At 40.1% G+C, this 20,176-nt stretch overlaps 2 protein-coding genes across 2 annotated transcripts; one reads left to right on the forward strand and one right to left on the reverse strand.

The window, feature by feature from the left end:
* Window positions 1-8,064: 8,064 nt before the first annotated feature.
* Window positions 8,065-11,746, reverse strand: LOC139303285 (neoverrucotoxin subunit beta-like). The gene is made up of 3 exons (XM_070927045.1): window positions 11,656-11,746; window positions 9,604-11,070; window positions 8,065-8,606 (listed from the first exon to the last, which is right to left on the reverse strand). Exons 1-3 carry the CDS (start codon window positions 11,744-11,746, stop codon window positions 8,065-8,067), a joined length of 2,100 nt encoding a protein of 699 aa, XP_070783146.1.
* A 2,589-nt stretch (window positions 11,747-14,335) lies between these two features.
* On the forward strand, window positions 14,336-17,668 carry LOC139303338 (neoverrucotoxin subunit alpha-like). The gene is made up of 3 exons (XM_070927118.1): window positions 14,336-14,426; window positions 14,873-16,357; window positions 17,133-17,668. Exons 1-3 carry the CDS (start codon window positions 14,336-14,338, stop codon window positions 17,666-17,668), a joined length of 2,112 nt encoding a protein of 703 aa, XP_070783219.1.
* The last annotated feature ends 2,508 nt before the right edge of the window (window positions 17,669-20,176 follow it).

Below are 20,176 nucleotides of genomic sequence, written 5' to 3' on the forward strand. Positions count from 1 at the left end.
GACTCCACAGCTTCCCTTGAATGAACAATGAATGTTATTTGGAGGCCAAAATGTCGAATAAACCGGTTTTGGACAAAGTGGGTGAGTCAGAACTGTGTGTGATTTCTCTTTAACTTTGTACCTGAACACGTGTTTATGAGCTGATGAGGCTCTAAAATGATCAATGAACTTGTGAATTAACTCTTCTGGGCGCGTTCAGATCAGGTTGCCTGGACAGCAGGATGTTGCACGTAGATGGTTTCCATGGAGACCTGGTCTGTGTAAACACCTGCACTTCACCGTCACTCACACATTCTTTGTATTCAATGATTTACTGTTCAAACCCAATTCAAGGGTCAATATCTCCTCGAACTAAAACCAATCAGAATCTCTGTTATCACTTTCCAATCATCATCAATACTTCACAGTACGATTAATATGCTCCACACTGAATACTGCTTCCATCATCAACATCATCACCAATATGACCCTGTCAGGAGTCTCATCATCATTCTGAACAGTCAATACTCTTCAGTAATTCCTTAATACCATCACCATCATCATCATCATCACCATAATCATTATAATCACCATCATTCTCAGGACTTTCATATAATCCTAATCTTTGTCATTAGTGATGTTTTTACATTGTAGTTATTAATTCACTATATCCAAAATTGTAGGTGTTTGTAATGATTTAATATATACACTAGTAATTGTATAATTTAATTGTATACATCTAATGCATATCACATTATATTACACTACATTTATAATATTAGATCTATCATATGTGATAATGTCAGTGTCATGTGCAATGTAATTATTTTCCAATACTCTCAGAGGCTGAATGGTACACGTCTGTTACAGCAGTCACTGTTGTCCATTGGTGGAACATCACACCTCCTACTGGCAACAAGCTGCTACTGCGAGGCTTTTATTCTGAAGGGGAAACGATGTGAACGGAAAGAAGCAGGTGAAGATGTTGGTTTTGGTAACAGTGGAGTCCTGACGGGACGTTTTGTACAGAAAGATATTTATTTCACTTATGTTCAGCACCACATTTATACAAAATGTTTATATATAAATATAAAAGTTTGCTCTCTCTTTATCTTTACTTCATGTTAAGGTTATAGATTATACATTTGTTTCTGCTGAGTTCATTTGTTAACAGCTCCTGTAACATAAAACTAGATGATGAATATGAGGAGTCAGTTTGTAAAGTTAAATCACAAACCACCTAAAAATAAAATCCCAACACTAAATGAGCTACCCAAACAAGAGAAGTTGAACTCTTAACCGTAACTCCATATGGACACAAACAAACAAGGAGAAAGTGAATGCAACCACAGCAGCAGCTCTCCCTTACGGGCCTTCATGGCAACCAGTTAAAGGTAGCTGTTAATTAAACAATTAATGAATTAACTGAAATCCAACAGCAAAATCACACAACCTTAATCTGACAACAACAAACAAAGTCCTGACTGTGGGTGTAAGTTCAGCTCCTGAGCCTGTGATTGGCTGCAGGTCCACAGTCACCAGCCAATAGCACGAGGGAGGAGGATGAACCCGAGCTGAGGCCCACTGATAACAGTTATAATCTGTTTGCATGATTCATAAAACTCATCATATTTGCTGTGTCTGCATGGAGACCGTTGCTCCTTGTTCTCGCTGCCACCGAGAGTCGAAACATCTGATCTGTGTCGCTGCGTGGACAGAAACCGCCTGCAGTAAATCTGGAGCTCCATTCAAAGTGAAGTCTCGCTGTTGTCATGAAAGCCTTCATTATTTTATAAGATGAAGCGACGGAAGAGAAGGAGCGACTTTATTTCTCCCCGATGGAAACTTTATCTTCGGCTCGTCCTTTTTAACTCAGCAGCTGAATCAAACCGGAGGCAACAGACGCGCGACGACACAGCTGATCACACACAATAATCATCGCGTCTCCATCACTTGATATCGTGTCAAATGTCTGCACGGAAATCATCCGCTCACCCTGAAGAGACTCCTCTCCCTCCAAAAATAAACTTCCTCTCCTTTCGCTCCTTCCATCTGTTTTGTCGGCTGTAACTCCAGCGTGGATGACAATCTAATTGCATCCTCATCTCTCTCCGGTTTAATGGGCTGTCAGGTAGCATCATTACACACTTTCATTGCTTCCCTGCACAACTCACATATTGACTATAACTGACAGTATGTGTGTGTATTGTGTGATATGGGGAGGGGGGTGCAAATTGTTTGAGGGTTGTGTGGGACCGTACAGCTAAAACAAGTGTCTGAATATCAGTTACAGCAGCAAACTGGTGCGTACATGTGTGTGAATGATCTAATGGACCCGGATTATGAGCAGCACATGACCTCACAAGGACTGAAAAACTGTCAAGAAAACAGACAAAAGTTTGGAGGCAACCAGACGCACGGGAGATTTGTGATTCTGATTCAACCACGTCTAAAGACAGAAGCGATTATTCCTGTTCTGAATGGCCACAGAAAGAAGTGGAGAGTCAGCAACAAGCACTCCTTCAACCACACAGAGTGTTTGAGCTTATTTTGTGCCACACCACTGGAGGATTAAGGTTTCACACATGTTCAGTTTCACAACACAACCAGTTTGTTTAGTTTACGATTTGTCGACTGACACATTTGACGATGTTTTCATAGATTTTACATCATTTGTTGTATTTCTAGTTGGTTTAATTAAGTTCTATTCATTCATTTCTCTTTGCCTTCGAGTTACCTGGCTGCTGAGTTCTCCTTCCTGGTCTGACAAAAGATGGGGCTGAGGGCGGAGCCTGACTTTATGCAGAGGCCCAAGCCTAGGACCATACCAAGTGCTCTGACAGAATGGAGGGGGGGGGGTTAGGTTTAGTTGTAGTTTATGTTGTCCTCCCTTGTGTGTGTTTATTGGTTTGATCCACCAGAATACATGTTCCCCTCAGGTGTTCTAGGTCTGTTAGTTGGGTTAACGTCTTGGTTTTCAGCCTTATAATTCTGTTCACTCAGTCTCCTTCAGGTATTTGTTTGTTGAGTGTTGTTTTGGGGGGAATAAACCTTTTTTTGAACGTTAAACCTGTGTTTCCTTGTGGCTTGACTGCTTGGTCCACGACAGACAGGTTCACCGTTGTTCACGTCTGCCTTAAAACAATATTCAAGTGCCCACATGAACCTTGCTGCAGTCACTCCTCCTGTTCATACTGGCCATCAAGAGACCCCTTCACTTTGTGCTTCCAAAGAAGGAGCAATAGGAAGCATACTGAGTGGGAACATCACACACTGGCATGGGCACTGATCAGCTCCTTTCCTCGGGCTGTGCAATGCACCATTAATCGTTTTTAGTTTTGTTTCGTTTTTTTTGTGTGTAGCATAAAGGGACTACAGCTTGCATTTCGTTGTACAGCCCTGTGTTGTAGAATGACAAATAAATGAACCTAAATGGCCAAAATCCACAGTCCTCATTCTGTAAAGATGTTTTCCAAAGTTTATCTGAGGCTATCTTCCAAAGATACAGTGTTTTTAGTCCCTAGTTCCCTCAAAGTGACGTGAAGTGGACGAGGCGACGCCAAGACTTTTGGAAATGATTCATTGAATGAAGTTCGCAAACATGTATGTGTTCATTTCAGAAGAGACTCAGAGGAGCGTTTGGCTGCCGACTGCACCACATTGTTTGTTCAACCACCAGCGGAGGAGCAGTAATCAACTTTCCAAACAAAGCAATAATGTTGCGCAGATGAGGCCGAGCCGCAGGGAGCAGGAGACAGATCAGATCGCATCCATCAGCCGTCTGAGGCCGACTGCAGTAAGACTTCAGAGCAGGAAACCACGTCACGAGTGTGTGTGTGTGTGTGTGTGTGTGTGCAGGGCTGCAGAGTAACTATAAATACTCTTGTCACTGTAAGTGAGAAGCTTTTTCATGTATTTTTTCAGGTAAAATCTAAAATAAATAATTCTGCTCTCACGTCGGGATATTTTTGATGACGCACTGTACTCATCTATTTTTGGTTTAGGTTAAGAATCAGAGGCCAGTGTGTTCTGCTGTTACCTGTCAGTCAGGAACGTTTTCCGTTGGCTTTGAAGGAGCTCTTTTCCCTCAGAAAAACATAATGTTTGAGGACCAAAGCCTCACTCCTTTTGAAAGCAGTTTGGAAGCAGGGAATAACATTTAAATAATTCACTTCTTCCCGTTCCTCATGGTGATAGTGGCGGTGCTTGTTTACAGTCTGAATGATGCTGTACACATGGTGGGGTCAGTAATGTTCAGAGCCGTCCTGCAGCTGAACAGTCCCACTTCAGGAGCGGAGACCTTTTCAACCTAAAGTCCTTTTCCGCTGCAGGAACCTGACTTTTCCTTTCGGGATGACTTCCTGGAACTACATTGGGGCACTTCATAGGAGCTGACACTTAATGCAACACGGTCTCTCGTGTAAAAGTGCTGCTTTCTTCTGTCACCATCCACCACAACCACCTCGCTACAACTTGTGTGCAATACAGAAAGGAAGCACTTGCGACACTTGCAAACGGTGCCAGGGAACACGAGCCCAGCAGCAATGACCTCGTCAGAAACACAAAAGGTGGAGCAGAAGATTTCTCAGCACCAGCGGATACAACACAAAGGAGAACAGCAGGGTGAAAAATAGGAGATGAAACATTTTCCTAATGTTGAATCTTTATTTATGGCGTACTGTTAACTTGTTGTCGCTGCAGATTGCCACCAGGTGGTACATGTATATGTGCATTTAAGGCTCTACTGTTAAACTTACTGTGAAAAAGACCAAATGTGGTTGAAATGTTGGGGGTCTTCTCCTCAACATATGTCACTGCCATCAACATTATCTCAGTTTTGGTGTTCATTCACCAACACAAACAACACTTATTCTACACACTTAAAGTCCTCAAAGAAAGACTGGATACCCAATCGAATAGCAGGAAGCTGTTGCTGCGACCTTTTCAGCTGCTGTCTCAGAAGTTGAGAAAACACTGAAATAGATGGATTTTCACAATGAAAATGAAGTCATTTTGGAAATGCAAGGACCTGCTGGTGAGGTCAGTCATTAAATACAAAAAATAGATTTTTACTTTTTCCCATCAAGCTGTCCTTCAACTGAATGCAACAGTTAGAGCTCATCTGTCAGTACGTTGAACCCTCCTTCTGTGTTTTTATTCAACTATTCAGGCAACTCAGATCTTTGGGGACACAAACTTGGTCCGAATATAAACAAAATAGCTGCTTATTGTAAGACATGGGATTTGTAAAACACTAGCGTTCAAGAACTCCGACAGCCAAGAGGAAAAATATTCTATATTTTTCTTGCTGTCAACAACCCCCATGGATACACATAAACCAACAAGTATTGTGTGTGTCAAAGCCTGATATATCTGCTTCCTCTGTGCCATGAACACACACACTGCAGTTTATTTTGACTCACACTGTCCTGCTGCCCCAAACACTCCCTAGAGCAAAAAATGTGGATTAATTAGCTGCAGAAAACAGTCCATAAGTCCCTCACCTTTAAAATATATATATATATTTGTGATTCACATCTTCAGTAGGAACCAATGGGCTTGGAGCTGAGAGCCACACACAGGAAGTCAGAAAGTAGTGAGAGGCGGACGAACACACTGTTGGTTTATAAAACATTTTCGGACTCAAAGGCAAAGACAGAGTTAGTTACAACAAAGAAAAACCAAGCTCTTCTTGTATGGAGACCTACCACTTTCACTAAAAGGCTTTCAAGCTATTGATTACCGATTTATAGTATATTATTTATGTACGTACTCGTCATGAAATAAAGCAGTGAGATGCTAAATTACCAAGTTAAATGAAAATGTATATTTGGAATATTTGAGTGTCAAAATGTGCAAAACTCAGTTTTGCTTCTATCAGTATCACAATGCTCCTAGAAATGGCTTAGCAGAAATGAGGGAAAATTAAAGTTAATCCATATCTTGAGTATTTAAAAGATATTATTATAATTAAAGGGTTTAAATATATCAAAGTCCAAACAAGTCAGGATATACACAACAAGATGTGATTAAGTTAGTAAGGACTGAGCAGCTACAACAGCTACGACCCACACCGAAGAAACACAATAACTTCATCCATATTTACAAACGTATTATTGTTATCAGTCAGGAACATGAACATGAACATACAGAGCGTTACAGAGCGCTCTATGCAAACCTCTGAAATACCTTCTATCTAAGCTTGGTAAGAAAACTGAATGATTTCACTAGGACATGCAAAATGAAAAAAAGTACACAAAGTATTTTAATATTTTCAAACCTAGGTTTTGTAATGATGTTATGTTCAGAATGATGATCAAATTCAAATTAAACATATATTCATATTTTCTCTAGCAAAATGTACAGTATGACTGTAAATGAGTTTCCAATCTGTGCCAGAGGCATATTAGATTAGATTATTAAATGTGCAAAACCTTCCAAAATTAATTAACAAAGTTGTTATTTAATGTTTTAAGACACATCTTTTATGCATTTATTGATTTTAAGATTGGGAAACATCCTCACAGCACCAGAACTGCATGCAGGAATTAGTCAGTGTGGTGCTACGGATCACAGAATAAAATCTTACAGTTTCCCAAAGTTATGTGTGTTAATCTTTTTCTGAGTCAGCTCAGCTTTTAGCTAGTTAAAGTTTTTTCTTGGCTCTTTTGCCGTACCAGTTATAAACTGTTCTCGGTAAATATAAAGCCCTATATGTTTTAGAATGACTATGAATGTCCAGCGTACTGAAAGGTTTCTTCATCATTTATTAAATGACTAATCAAACTTAATGTGACTCATGAGACCCTCCCCCAGGGGGAAAACACTGGAGCGAGGTCTCGGATATACAGCTGTTTTTCAAAGAACAACATTCTCCCCGAGGGATCATAGAATGGTCCAACACCTCCTTTATTATCCTACAACAAAGACTAAACCAGTCAGTGGGAAGAAGAAAGCAGCACGCAGTGTTCAACTCAGGTCTCCAATTTATTGTTTTTTAACTCAACGCGAGAGCAAACATGTCAAACAGATTTTACAGTACATGCTGAAACAGATTTAGACAGTGACATCAATGTGTTAACAAGCTGATGAAAGAACTCTGACAGTGATGTGAATGAACACCTTCAACATCCAACAAAATACTCCGAACAGCGAGTCTCTCTCCAGAACATGCAGATGACCGTACGTAATGGCTTAGGGTAGAGGACTGAACCTGAGTGGTACATGATACTTATTTAAGAAGAAAAAGACAAAAGCTCACCTCTTTGAAAAAGTAGAACTAATTTCCAGCTTCCCAAAAATACATTTAAACCCACAATTACTTTAACTACAAACTACAAAGTAATAAGAGCAATTCCTAAATAAACAAGAGGCACTGGGGCGACGAAAGGTTTATTTTCTGATATGTGAAGAACCGTCAAGCTGTTCGTCCTCCCGCTACCACGCAAAGCTTTCCAGCTATGAATCTACAGCAGATTGTTAAACATCATCACACTGTTTGATGGTGAGAATACATTCGTAAACGACGGTGACATTTTCTGTGACTTGCTGCACACTGCCTGAAATAATTACAATAATAATTCTTCACATCTAGAAAGCAAATAAGCGTATTTCCCCCAAATACTGAAATATTCCTTTATCATGCTACTACTTAATTCGGTTATTTGTCTGTATAATATGTGACGCTGTTTCCACACTAAGTTATAATATTTCTCTGCCATCAGGATTTTAAGCTTTGTGACTGTATCCATCATATTTCACACATTTCACACATTCTACACTAGAAAATGATGAGGAAGAGCAGGCAAAATATTCATTCAACACGCCTATCTGCTATAGATCACCACACCCTGCATTGTGGAGGGAAGACCTACCACTACCACGCTTTCAAGCTATCGATTAACGATTTATTGTAAATGATTTATATTATTAATTATGTACTTGTCATGCAATAAAGCAACAAGATGCCAAGTTACTAAGTGAGATGGAAGTGTATAATCAAGTGTCAGAAATGTGCTACAACTCCTATCACCACCATTCCTAACATACTTCCTGTAAAACACAGAATCCATATCTGACTTCATTTTAGAGCAATTTGATCTGACCGTTGTGATGCGGTTTTGGAAACCCGATCAAGAAGGCTGCGTAAACGGCCTCATTGAATTGGTTGTGGACGGTGTGGAGGTGCTTCACTCTGTAAGTAGAGTAGACCATGTAGAAGGACAAAGTGCCGGCAGGCCAGTCCAGATAGATTCCTAGTTTTTTAAAGCCAGGAGTGGGCACACTGACAGCTACGGTGTTACCCTTGTAAATGTAATGATATCCAGATTTTGGATAATGATCAAAAACCCAGGACTTGTCACTGTGTCCAAGTGAGCCCTCTACTGCCCATGTTTTCCTCATGATTCCTCTATATGAGACACCAGCCCGAACCAAACCAGACCACTCTAGCTCCCAATAATGGCGCCCACTCAGCGCCTTTTTGCACATCACCTGCTGATACGACTCGAATCTCTCTGCGTGTTCGGGGGACAACTTAGGTTTTCCAGACTCTGCACTTTTGTTGTCCTCAGAAAGAGTCAGGGCTGGATGTAGTGTGTTTGGATCCAGGGTGAGTTCACAGTCATCTGATGGAGAGACCAACACATAATCTGTTACCAGTTATCCTCATCACCACCCATACTGCAATTCACAAAGGCATGTCTATATATATATATATACATAAATATATATATATATTTAAAGCACTGTGGCTCTTGTTGGAAGATGACTATTTACATGAAACTAAAATTAAGATTAAGCACTAAAGGAAGTCGAAGTGTCAGATGTAACACAAGCACTGAAAGAAATGAAAGCGGCAGTTAAAGCGGAAGAGTTATGAGGATTTGACATTTCAGTTTAAGCGTTGCATGAATATGAAGAATGGGTTTAAGTGAAGCCTAATTGTCAGGTGAAGTGAATGTGCCAAGAGGAGTTGAAGAGTCAGTGCCGAAAGCAGTTAAAGTGTCTGAAAGGAAGTGTAAGTGCAGAAAAGTTAGTGTCAGTTCAGGGGTAAAAACTGAGAGATGGTAGTGTCAGTGTTGAAAGCAGAGTACTGTCTTTCATACATTTTAAATGCTTTTTAGATATTTAAAATGCAAGTTGAAGTGTAGACACTGAAAGGAGTTGAAGTATCAGTTGAAATATAAGTGCCAGAGAGCAGTTACAGCGTCTGAAAGGAGTTGAGGCGTCAGTTGATGTCTAAGAAACACCTATAATGCAATATAGGTAAATAGGACTGCAATATAACTACAGCCTCCAATATAACCCTAAAGTTGAATCAACGCCTCACTAAAAAGTTTCAGCAAAACTAAACATTAATACCTTTATAAAGGTAGAATTTATTGCAGGGCTGTTCGACTGAGCACTCTAAAGCAAGAAGAACCCTTTAAAAGCATTAGGGTTCAATTAAATAAAAAGTATAAATGAGATAAAAGATGCAATTAAAGGTTTTATTAAAAGGAATAAGACCCACATCAAAAAAGTTTCTAGCCCCAAGTGTTTGGAGGTAGTTAAGTGCCAAAAAACATCGAAAAAGCAGAACACAATTACAGCGTGAAGAGAACACGAGCACTAAATACCTACACCAGAGTAACTCTCTCCTGTCTTGTATGCTCTCCACACGAGGTATGTTAGGACGTGTAAACACATCGGTGATCTGGATGCCCTCCCTGTAATAGTGGATTCCTGCTCCTTTTTGTTTTCCATCTTTTACAGCTGCTACAATGAAGCTGACAGTGCGGTTGTCCATCTCTTTGGCAAGGTTGCAGAAAATGTGGGCCTTTTCTCTCATAAGCTCTCCTATTTCGTCTGAGGCATACCAGTAGCTTTTTGCCGGTGGCCTGAGCGTTAAAATCCTTTTAGTTGTCGAGTATTCAGTTAACGCCTTCAGGTAGGGGTCTTGTTCTATCACATAGGTGAACACAAAGCACAAAGCATGCTGTACTTTTGAGTCAAGAAGCGCCATGAACATCTCACTCTCACTTGAAACTATTTTGGGCTTTGCTCCCTCTATAATATCCATGCAGGACCTAATGACATTGATCTCTCTTTCTTCACATTCCATCCACAAGTTTAGGTTGTCGATGTTGAATGGTGATCTGACGTTTTGCTCAAACACTTTCAGCAATGAACTCTCATCTTCCTCTCCACTCCGGTAGAGCTCTAGTTGCTTGGCAATGGTCTGTCGGAGGTCTAACATGTAACTGCCAAACGTGGTTTTGAAATTACTAAGCTTCAATTTAAGCTGTGGAAACATTTTCACTATTTTGTCATCCAGAGCGTCGTTGCATCTCATCTCCAGTAGCCTTATGTCTTCCAGAATGCTTCGAGCCTTCCTAATTATCGGAGTGCTGCTATCAGCAACCAGCTGAGGTGCTTCAGGATAAAAATTTGTCAGCGGCACGAGCCACACTGTCATTGGAACAGTATTCTCTTTTCCCATCATTTTTGGAAGTTGCTGGTAAGTTTGAACTGCATCCTGAAAAGTTGTAGGGTTACTTGTAAGCAAAATGTCCCCAATGAATCTGCAAGAGAAGTTGTCGATTATGGCATTTTCTTCACTGGTTAGCTGGACAGAAGCTTGCCCCGCTATTTCAACCGAGGGAATCTTCTGTATCATAGCCTCCATGTTGCCCTGGATTTCCTGTACATTGCTAGAATCTACTTTGTCACTGTCAAAGACAAAGAAAGCATTCGCCCCATAAAGGATCCCTATCACTACATGTGTTGCCTTGATGTTGTCAAATAATTCAGAAAATTCGACGTGCTCGTTTCCAAGATTAGTCATCAACTGTTTGAAGTTGGTGGTGGCTTTGTACTGAAGAGTCACCCTGCTCTGACTCTTGAATTTCTTCGTATCATTCAGATACTTGGCAGATCCTCCAACTTCAATCAGTCCACCCAGGAAACTGGCTTTCAGAGAAGCTTCAACATCCAGCAGAGAGGACTTGTCGTCAATGGAATCAGATGCAATGATTTCAAAAACACTGCTGGGCTGAGGACAATCAACTGTGTTCTCTTTCAGAACGTCATCATCCCACAATGTGAAACCTAAAACAAGTAAAAGAACAAACCAATCAAACATCATCCATCTGTTGAAGCAGGCAAGGCAACGTTTCAGTGCACTCAGTGGGTGTGATGGCACGCAAACTCCTCCTGAAGGATTCCAACTTGGGGTTTTGTTTTCCATATGGTAGCATTACACTCAGTAACATAACGCAGTGACATTACAAACAATAAAATCAGACGCAGCAAGAAACACAATCAGTCAGATTATCTAAACCTCTTGACTTGGAATTAACAACCAAACTGTTTGTAATTATCCTTGATTTCACAGGCAAACTAAATAAATAATAATTGTATTTATCAATAATAAATACTTTTACTGTTCGCCTTCATTTTCTTTTCCAAATGTGTTTGACTAACCTGGGGATCTGACTGCTCATGTTTCTAGACCTGCAGGACTTTTTGGTCAATCCTTGTATAGTTATTAATGTATACTTTACAAGTGATCATATGTCATACATGTGTTTTTTCTGAAAGGGAGTGTAATTTGTGTGCTTATAAATTCAAATCTGTATTTTGGTTACTGAATTAAGTAATTTACCAGCTTCATAAAGTGATCTTCGAGTTTACCTGGGATCAGTTTATCTTGCCGAGCATCATAGAGCGCCCCTATGGTGAAAGGTCTACCCAGGGCAGCTACCACCAAGATGTCTGAAGACATGACTCCAACCTGTTGGGAAAAATCAACAACATTAGTCAAAGAGAAAGTGGAGACAAGCAACAGAAACATTTCCTGGTCAGTAACGATTGTACTTTATCCTCACCTGATGAAGTAGTGCAGATGAGCTGAGCTGTGTACGAGTCTTCTTGACTTCTAACTGGAGCTTCCAGTCTGATGGTCTGTGATGTTGTGTGATTACTTATATCCTGTCAGATAACCCGCTGACCCCTCCCTCTAACATGCCTCCTGCACACCTGGAACCCGTCGACTTCAACAGATCACGTTTGCGTGCAAATTTCAAGAATCCCACAGTTTCTCTCACAGCTGTTTTCCATTTTGTTAATTTTTCATTGCCTGATTGTCTGAGTTATGTTATATGTTTTTTCAGCTGAATTAACCATGCAAAGATTTTGCATGTCTGGCCAATAATGAGCTTAGCCATATTCATAACCCCTCGGTTATTTAAGCTAACAGGCAATTATTTGATACATTTTAATGAAATGCAACCCCCATTACTGATTTATTATTCAATAACCTATAAAGAAAACCTTTGTCTTTACATTGCTAGTGTGTTATTTTCAACAGACAGCTCATTTTCACTTCGGTTTAATTGTGTGAATTTGACCGCTATCATGTGTGTGTGTGTTCAATCTGAACACCTTAATACTTCCTATATTTTTATTTTACCTTCTTTATACTGTTACTCATAGACACAATCTGATGAAAGTAGTCCTTGTGCCCTGACATATGTCCCACTACTGTCAAAAAGTTGACCTTCATTCAACTTTACTTTTCCAGATACTCGCTATACCTTCATACATCAGCATCAACACAAGGAGGTTACTGTTTGTTTCTGGAAGACACCGCACAGACAAACGTCTCCCTGTCTATTCTCACCAAACTGTCGGTATGACTGCAGCTGATTCCTTAGATAACAACTAAATAATTTTCAAGAGGTTTCATCGTCAAGTTTAAGTAAAGTGCTTTGCAGAAATGCAAGAATATAAAAGTTACATTAACATCTTAATTGTTTAACATCAAAAGACGTCATGATGTCTATATACAGTATCTGTCCGTTTGAGACAGGGAGGAAGAAAGGCATTGAGCACAAGAGCCAATAAGTTTACGTATCACATACTTCAATAAGATCTGTCAGTTTATCTGTCAAATATTGATAATTCATCTCAAGCCATAACGTGTACACAATTTCCTTGCTTGGTTAGAAAATTCAATGATTTTAATAAGGTGTGAAAAAACAAATGCTAGATTGTTTTTAAATCTGATGTGTGTGTGTGTGTGTGTGTGTGTGTGTGTGTGTGTGTTTGAGGGGGAGTTAGTGTGGGGAAGCAGACTTTTGTTTTATGATGGTGTGACACTGATCATCTTTAATTCTCAAGGATGTTCGAATCTGTTCATTTTCAGTCAAAAACGTCCCTAAATGATTGACTGTCGCCCAAGTTGCAATATAAAATATATATACATTTATCTACGGGGTTAAAAAGAGTACACGTTTCAACAACTTTATCAACCTTATCAGCTACTGTACATACTCGCTGCTCTCAGCACCTCCCGTTCATGCCGAACTGCTGCCTTAAGGCCAAAGAGACCACAGATTTGTCCACGGATCAGAGTCAGTGAGACTCAGTGTCTCTGTGGATACTATTCCTGGCTGTCTGCAGGGTTTGGTGAGACTCACTGCTGCAGTTTGGTTGAAGGTTAGAGTAGTCATCGTTCGTGTTCATATTAATTGTTGTTTTGTGTTTTTATGTATGTGCAGGACTGAATTCAGCCTTAATTCAGCCTGAATTTAGACGATCCTCGTTGTCAAATCGTAAAGACAGGATCCTGTGACTTCGGGAGAGAGAGATATTTGAACTCATAATCAGTCATTATTATTGGCAAACAGCAGTTCAATAGATAAAGTAAATGGAAGTCAGTGATAATAACTAGTATTGTTTTGTTGTAATTACACAACATGTAAACAAAATAAGACTTAATAAAGATCACTTTATATTATCTCTTATATTTGTACGTGCACAATCCAGCAATATCTTCTATACCTGCTTCTGACTACAACGTGATGCAAAATGAAAAAGATAATTATTGAAATGTGTGAATATGACGGAACTCATTACCGGCCAGAGCAGACATGTAAAAGCTTTGCATGCAAAGTTCAGCAATGTCTCTTACACTTGACTCCGTCAGGCGATGCAAATTTAGCAATATGAAAAAAAGCTGTGAGGCAAATGCACTTATTGAAAATTGCACGCAGACATGATCTATGAGACAGAAATATTCCAGGGTGTCAGGGGGAGGAGTCACAGAGATGGACTCTGTATATCTCAGGATATAAGTAATCTCACAACATCACACAGCATCAGACTGGAAGCTCCAGTTGGAAGTCAAGAGGACTCAAACACAACTCAGTGGATCTACACACCTTCACCAGGTGAGAGATAGTAACTGGGGCTTTTACTGAACTGCAGTCTGCGTATCACACAGCTTTTTTCAATTGTGTTGTCTCTGTGATCAACTTGCAGCACACGGTTTGTTCGCATTTTAAAGGCTGTGTGGTTTCAGGTTGCAGTCATGTCTTCAGATATCATGATAATGGCTGGTCTGGGTCGACCTTTCGCCCTGGGGATGCTGTATGACGCTCGCCGAGAGAAACTGATCCCAGGTACATTTTGAAGTTGACTACTTTAGGATGAAATAAATGAAGCATGATGTTAATCAGGCAGAGCACTGAAGTTTCACTTGCATTAGCTGATATATATATAACGGTTGTGTAAAGTGTTTTCTTCAGGGAGAGATTAAATACATTTTTCCATTTTTAGCTGTATCTGATCTTTTTATTCTTATTGTATCTTGACATCTTATATCTTAACTGATATCAGGATATATTCAGGACACAATGAATTCTACTGCTTACCTTGTCATTAACGTTGAGGATAAAATTGTTTCCAAAGTTGCAAAATCCTGTCTCATAGTTTTATAAACCACTGTGATTTATTTTGGCGTCATAGATGTATTACTCAAACAGGCATCACAGGATTGCTGTTTTTGTTCTGAACACACGGTAACAACTTTTCCAGCTTTACCAGATGGCTTTTTTCTTTTCTGTAGGTTTCTCATTGTTTGGTGATGAAACTCTGCAACAGTATGCATCAACTAATTCTCAACGCAGCAGTGATTTTCAAATCTCTGCCTCTGATACGACTGACTCCAAGTCTTCTTTGATGGATATTGGAGCTTCACTGGGAGTCAGTTTCCTGGGTGGACTGGTTGAAGTTGGGGGATCTGCCAAGTATCTGAATGAGACAAAGAAATCCAAGAATCAGAGCAGAGTTACACTCAAGTACCAAGCCACCACCATTTATAAACAATTCACAGCTCCTCCTGGAACCGTGAAGGTGCAACAAACAGCCATTACTGACAAGGGCTTAGCGACACATGTTGTCACAGGCATCCTTTATGGGGCAAATGCTTTCTTTGTATTTGACAGTGGCAAGTTAGAGGACAGCAACCTTGAGGACATCGAGGGCAAAATGGAAGTTGCGATAAGGAAGATTCCTACTATTAGCATTGAGGGGTCAGGTTCTATCAAACTGACTGAAGAAGAAAAATCTCTGGTCAGCAATCTCTCCTGCAAGTTTCATGGAGACTTCCTTCTTGAAAGCCTCCCTACAACCTTTGCAGATGCAGTGAAAACCTACCATAAACTTCCAGAACTTCTTGGAGAAGAAGGAATAAATGCAGTTCCAATGAAGGTCTGGCTGGTGCCCTTGAAGAAATTTCATTCTCAAGCTGAGCTGCTGGTCCGTGAGATCTCTGCTGGTAGAGTGAGAAAGATTCACAGTACCTTAGAAGACTTATATCAACTGAGGATGAGATGCTATGATGCTATGAATAACAAAATTGTGAAACAATTTCCAGTGATTCATGATAGGGTTCGCAATTTCCAACAGATATTTCAGGATTACATTCTTACTGTGCAGCAGACAATTGCAGAGAAACTTCCCCTGATTCGTGGAGGTACAGAAGACGAAAGAGCATTAGAGAAGATATCTGCAGAAAGGGCCAAGTCACTATTCAGCAATGAAAAAGTGAAGATGTGGCTAAATATCACAGAGAGAGAAATCAATGCCTTAAAGACCTGTGTGGGCATGATGGAGGAAACGCAGGCAAAAATTGTGTCAAATCAGACAGAGTTGGATAGAGAGATTCTCAATCCAAATGCAAAGCATGCTCTGTGCTTTGCTTTCACCTCCCTGGGACGCAGAGATCCCTACCTCCGAGCGTTGGCCGACTCTTTGGAATCACCTGATTCAGAGTGCACTCGCGATGTCGCACCATCTACTGACGACTTGTGGTGTTTCTCCCCGCGGGTGATAATCAAAATGAAACAAAAAGCCCAAACTTTTTGTGAGCTTGCCAAAGACATGAAGGACAGCAGGAATGTCAGTTTCCTTGTAGCAGCCATATCAAATGAGAAATACCAAGGAGCAACCATGTACTATTATCAGGAGGGCAGTCTGGTCACTGATGACTTTTCATATCTTCGCCTGCCTTCTCTGGATTGTGTCACGGACAGAAGAAATTTACTCTGGTGTAAGTAATTATATCTGCATCTCTTCACATCAAAGCAAAAACGTATACTTCTTAAAGTACTTTCCTCCTCTTCAGGCGTTATTTGGAAACATGCCGGACAAACCACAGAGGATGTCATGGTGACACCTGCCCTGTGTCTCTTTTGTCTTTCTCCTAGTTCCTATTCTTTGTAGACCCTATTATCAATCAGTCAATCAATTTATTTGTCACATGCAATCATACAAGTTACAATCAGCCCTCAGACTTTCCCACCCTTCGCCACCTGATCCTGCTACTGCCTACACACCTGTCCCCCATTCCCTTAGAGTACATATACTGGCCACTTTTCTACTTTCAGACTGTCAAAGTTGTCTCGTCAGTGTTGTCTTACTGCCATTGCGTTCCAGGCTTTCCAGCCTGTAGCCTGTCCCCCCCGTCCTGTTCCCTGTCCTTGCTTCTGAAAACCTGCTTGTCATCTGTTGCCCATGTTTAGACCTGCTGTTTGCCTCTTACCTGCCTTGCTCTTTCAGATTACCTTGTCTGTTTGGCCTGTCTTCAAGTTGTCAAGGTGTCGCCATGACAAAAGAAGTGGTTTTTGTCTTGTAAATGGTGTCAACTTCCCTTATGATTGATAAAATCTTAAGGTGAATAACAGTGAAGTATTTTGTGTATGTTAAATAACAGGAGGCTAGACATGAATATAATAATCGTTACATGAAGACATGCTGTCACAAAATGTAGTTTGAATGGCGCTGAGGATGACTGATAACAGATCGTGTCTTGGTCTTTCCATCAGATGCCTGTGACCTCACCTTTGACCCAAACACAGCACACAACTTGCTCGCTCTTTCTGACGACAACAAAAAGGTGGAGTCTAGTCTCGAAGAGCAGAAATATCCTAATCACCCAGAGAGGTTCGACATCCTTCAGCAGGTGTTGTGCAAAGAGAAGCTGAATGGGCGTTATTACTGGGAGGTGGAGTGGACCGGATACGTTTGTGCAGGTGTCTCATATGTAGCTATTGGCAGGAAGGGGGTAGTTCCCGGGTGCATCATTGGAAAGAATTTGAACTCCTGGGCTTTAGACTATGTTCCCAAAACTGGATACAGTGTCAGGTATAATCAAAAATCAGACAAGGTCACTGTGTCCTCTCCTGGCTTTAAACGACTAGGAGTGTTTCTCGACTGGGTCGACGGCACTCTGTCCTACTACATAGTCTCCACTAATTCAATGGATCACATTTACACCTTCAGAACCAAATTCACTGAGCCTGTTGTTCCAGCCTTCTGTATTGGGTCTGAATATGACCATGGACAGATCACATTACTGTGAAACACAGTCACAGTTACCTGCATGCCTCTGCCAAGGCTAAACAATTGTCTAAATCCATTATTTTGAAAAGACATTTTATATTCTGTGTCTGGATCTGATCTCAAAATCCACCTCCACTGCATGATACCAAAAAAAATCATTTTAACCCGTTCACCAAGTTCAGATTCCATTTCCTATATGTGAGGCACAAACTGAGCTAAGGATACACGCGAGCTTTTCTTTCCATTCAAGAAAGTGTAGTAGTTCATGAGAAAAGACAAAACCCCTACCTGGCAATCCATACTAGAAAACATCAAATAAAACCTTTGATCTGCACCAGGATAAACTTAAAACCTGTATCACTTACTCTTTGGCCCATGACGCAGCTCTACACTGAATTTAACAAAAATCTGTTGAAGGTATTTGAGAAATCATGACTATCAAACACAAAGAAAACAGACAACATTACCTCCTTGGCGGGAGTGAAAATACGCTGGAATACTAATTTACATAATCCAGTTAATTACCAAAATTAGTAAAGTAAATTTCTTTTGGATTACTAATTATTCCGACAATCCTATATTTTGCAGTTCATTGAAGACAAAAGCGAGTCCATAGTACTTAATACTGCTTTTTTTTACACAGCACAGTGTGATTCTACTTAGAACAATAATCCTAAAATAAAATAAATTGCTGCGTAAACTGACATTGTTATTGATCCATATTAATATGACTGTGCCGATGTTGATTATGTGCACAGGTTGCTTCTCAACCCAACAAACTTTGTCAAAACAACAAAAAACAATGTTTTACATATATTTCTCTTATTCTTATACTGAAAAATAATATTTACCGTTTGCTTTGAAACGGTTTGGCATCTATACTTAAATAACTGCATTCAAACATTTAAATAATTGCTTTTTTTCTTTTTAAAGAATGTATTAAATTTTGGATGAGCATGCATCATTTAAATATTAATGAAAAGAAATTACTTAATTTAACCTAATGGAACTTTTTTTGCTTTACATGTATTTTAACAGTACATGCTGTATGTGTTAAACACCTTCTTTCTTTATTTCATGGATCTTAGCAAAGCTAATTGTGTTTAATATATTATGGTAATTATGGTGTGATATTTTTGTCCCTTGTTTGATTCAGCAATTGTTCTTCTTTGTATTCTAAGTAACGCAAAAAAGTACTTCTATTCCAAACACAAAGGTGTTTCTTTCTTCAAGTATGATGTACCACTCGGGAAACCTCTGCTGGCCCCCGTTCTTCTGGAAGTCTTCTTTAAGAATGTAGACATCATGATGACGCTCCTGTTGGTTATTACAGTAGTTGTTATCTCCTTGAGTCAAGACATTAATAAAGTGGAGACCTGAGTTGAACTTCTTGTGGTGCGTACTTCCTTTATGCTGATGCTGGATTTATCACCATCCACCACAACCGCCTGACTTCTCCCTGTAATATAATACAAAGAAAGTAAATTAACTTGGGTCTGTTTCTTGGGGGCTGCTGCATTACTGACCATTATCCAAAGTACACTGTTGGACTTTTTTCAAAAAGACCTGATTGTCAGATTTAAGTGCAATCAGTTTTCACTTCATCAACATTAACATTAACATTGTCATTCAACCAACCAACCAGTTACTGGTGACTGACGTATGCGTTGCCATTTTGGACCGACATGGTTGCTGTGGGAACAGTTGCTCGGGGTAGTTAACTTAAGTTATCTGTGTTGATCTCGTTCACCCTTGTTTGTCTGTCAGAGATGACTTTGTCTTTCTTAATCCCACTTACAAAACCCTTCTTTTGTTGTTCCTGTTGGGGAAACAGCCGTCAATGAACACTAGACGGATGTGAATTACAATGAAAGGCAACTATATTTTCTTGCATGATGAATAAATCAGATGTAAAAATGCAATTCCATGCAACAATGGGGATAATAATAATAATTGTAAATTGTAATCTGTCACAAGCTAATGATCACAATCTGCTGTAATCTCTGCCAGTCAGTCGGCAGAGCGCACAGAGATGGTTGGTGAGCATTTTAAGGCCTTTAGGGTGAATCTGTCTGTCTGACATGTGGCCGGTGCAGAGGTGAGAGAGGACTTGCCACACCCAAGCCTTTAAAAGTGAAGGAACTGACTCCTCCTAGGAGCTTTTGGTTGATAAATGATTGTTTGTTTGAAACTTTTATGTATGGAGCTTGACCCAACCAACAGGTAAGTAATGGAATAACGCCTTCCCTGATTTGTGCCAAAGCAAACGGACTCCTTGGTCAAGAGGCATTAAATAAAAGGGTGAAAACAAACTTCTTGACAAGGAAGGAGGAAAAGAGTGAATAAACAAAGTGAACAAAGACAGTAAACAAAAGAATAAACAACCAAATAGCTGCTATCGCTAGTCTCTGAATGTGATTTTTAGCCTACAAATAACTTTAAATGTCCTGAAGCTGTAGAGAGAGCCGTGATTCAGCGCCGGCAGGGAACACCATCCATCATGTTAAAGGAGAGGGTGGTGCAGCAG

Source organism: Enoplosus armatus, chromosome 20 (genome assembly GCF_043641665.1).
Source record: "Enoplosus armatus isolate fEnoArm2 chromosome 20, fEnoArm2.hap1, whole genome shotgun sequence".
NCBI lineage: Eukaryota > Metazoa > Chordata > Actinopteri > Centrarchiformes > Enoplosidae > Enoplosus > Enoplosus armatus.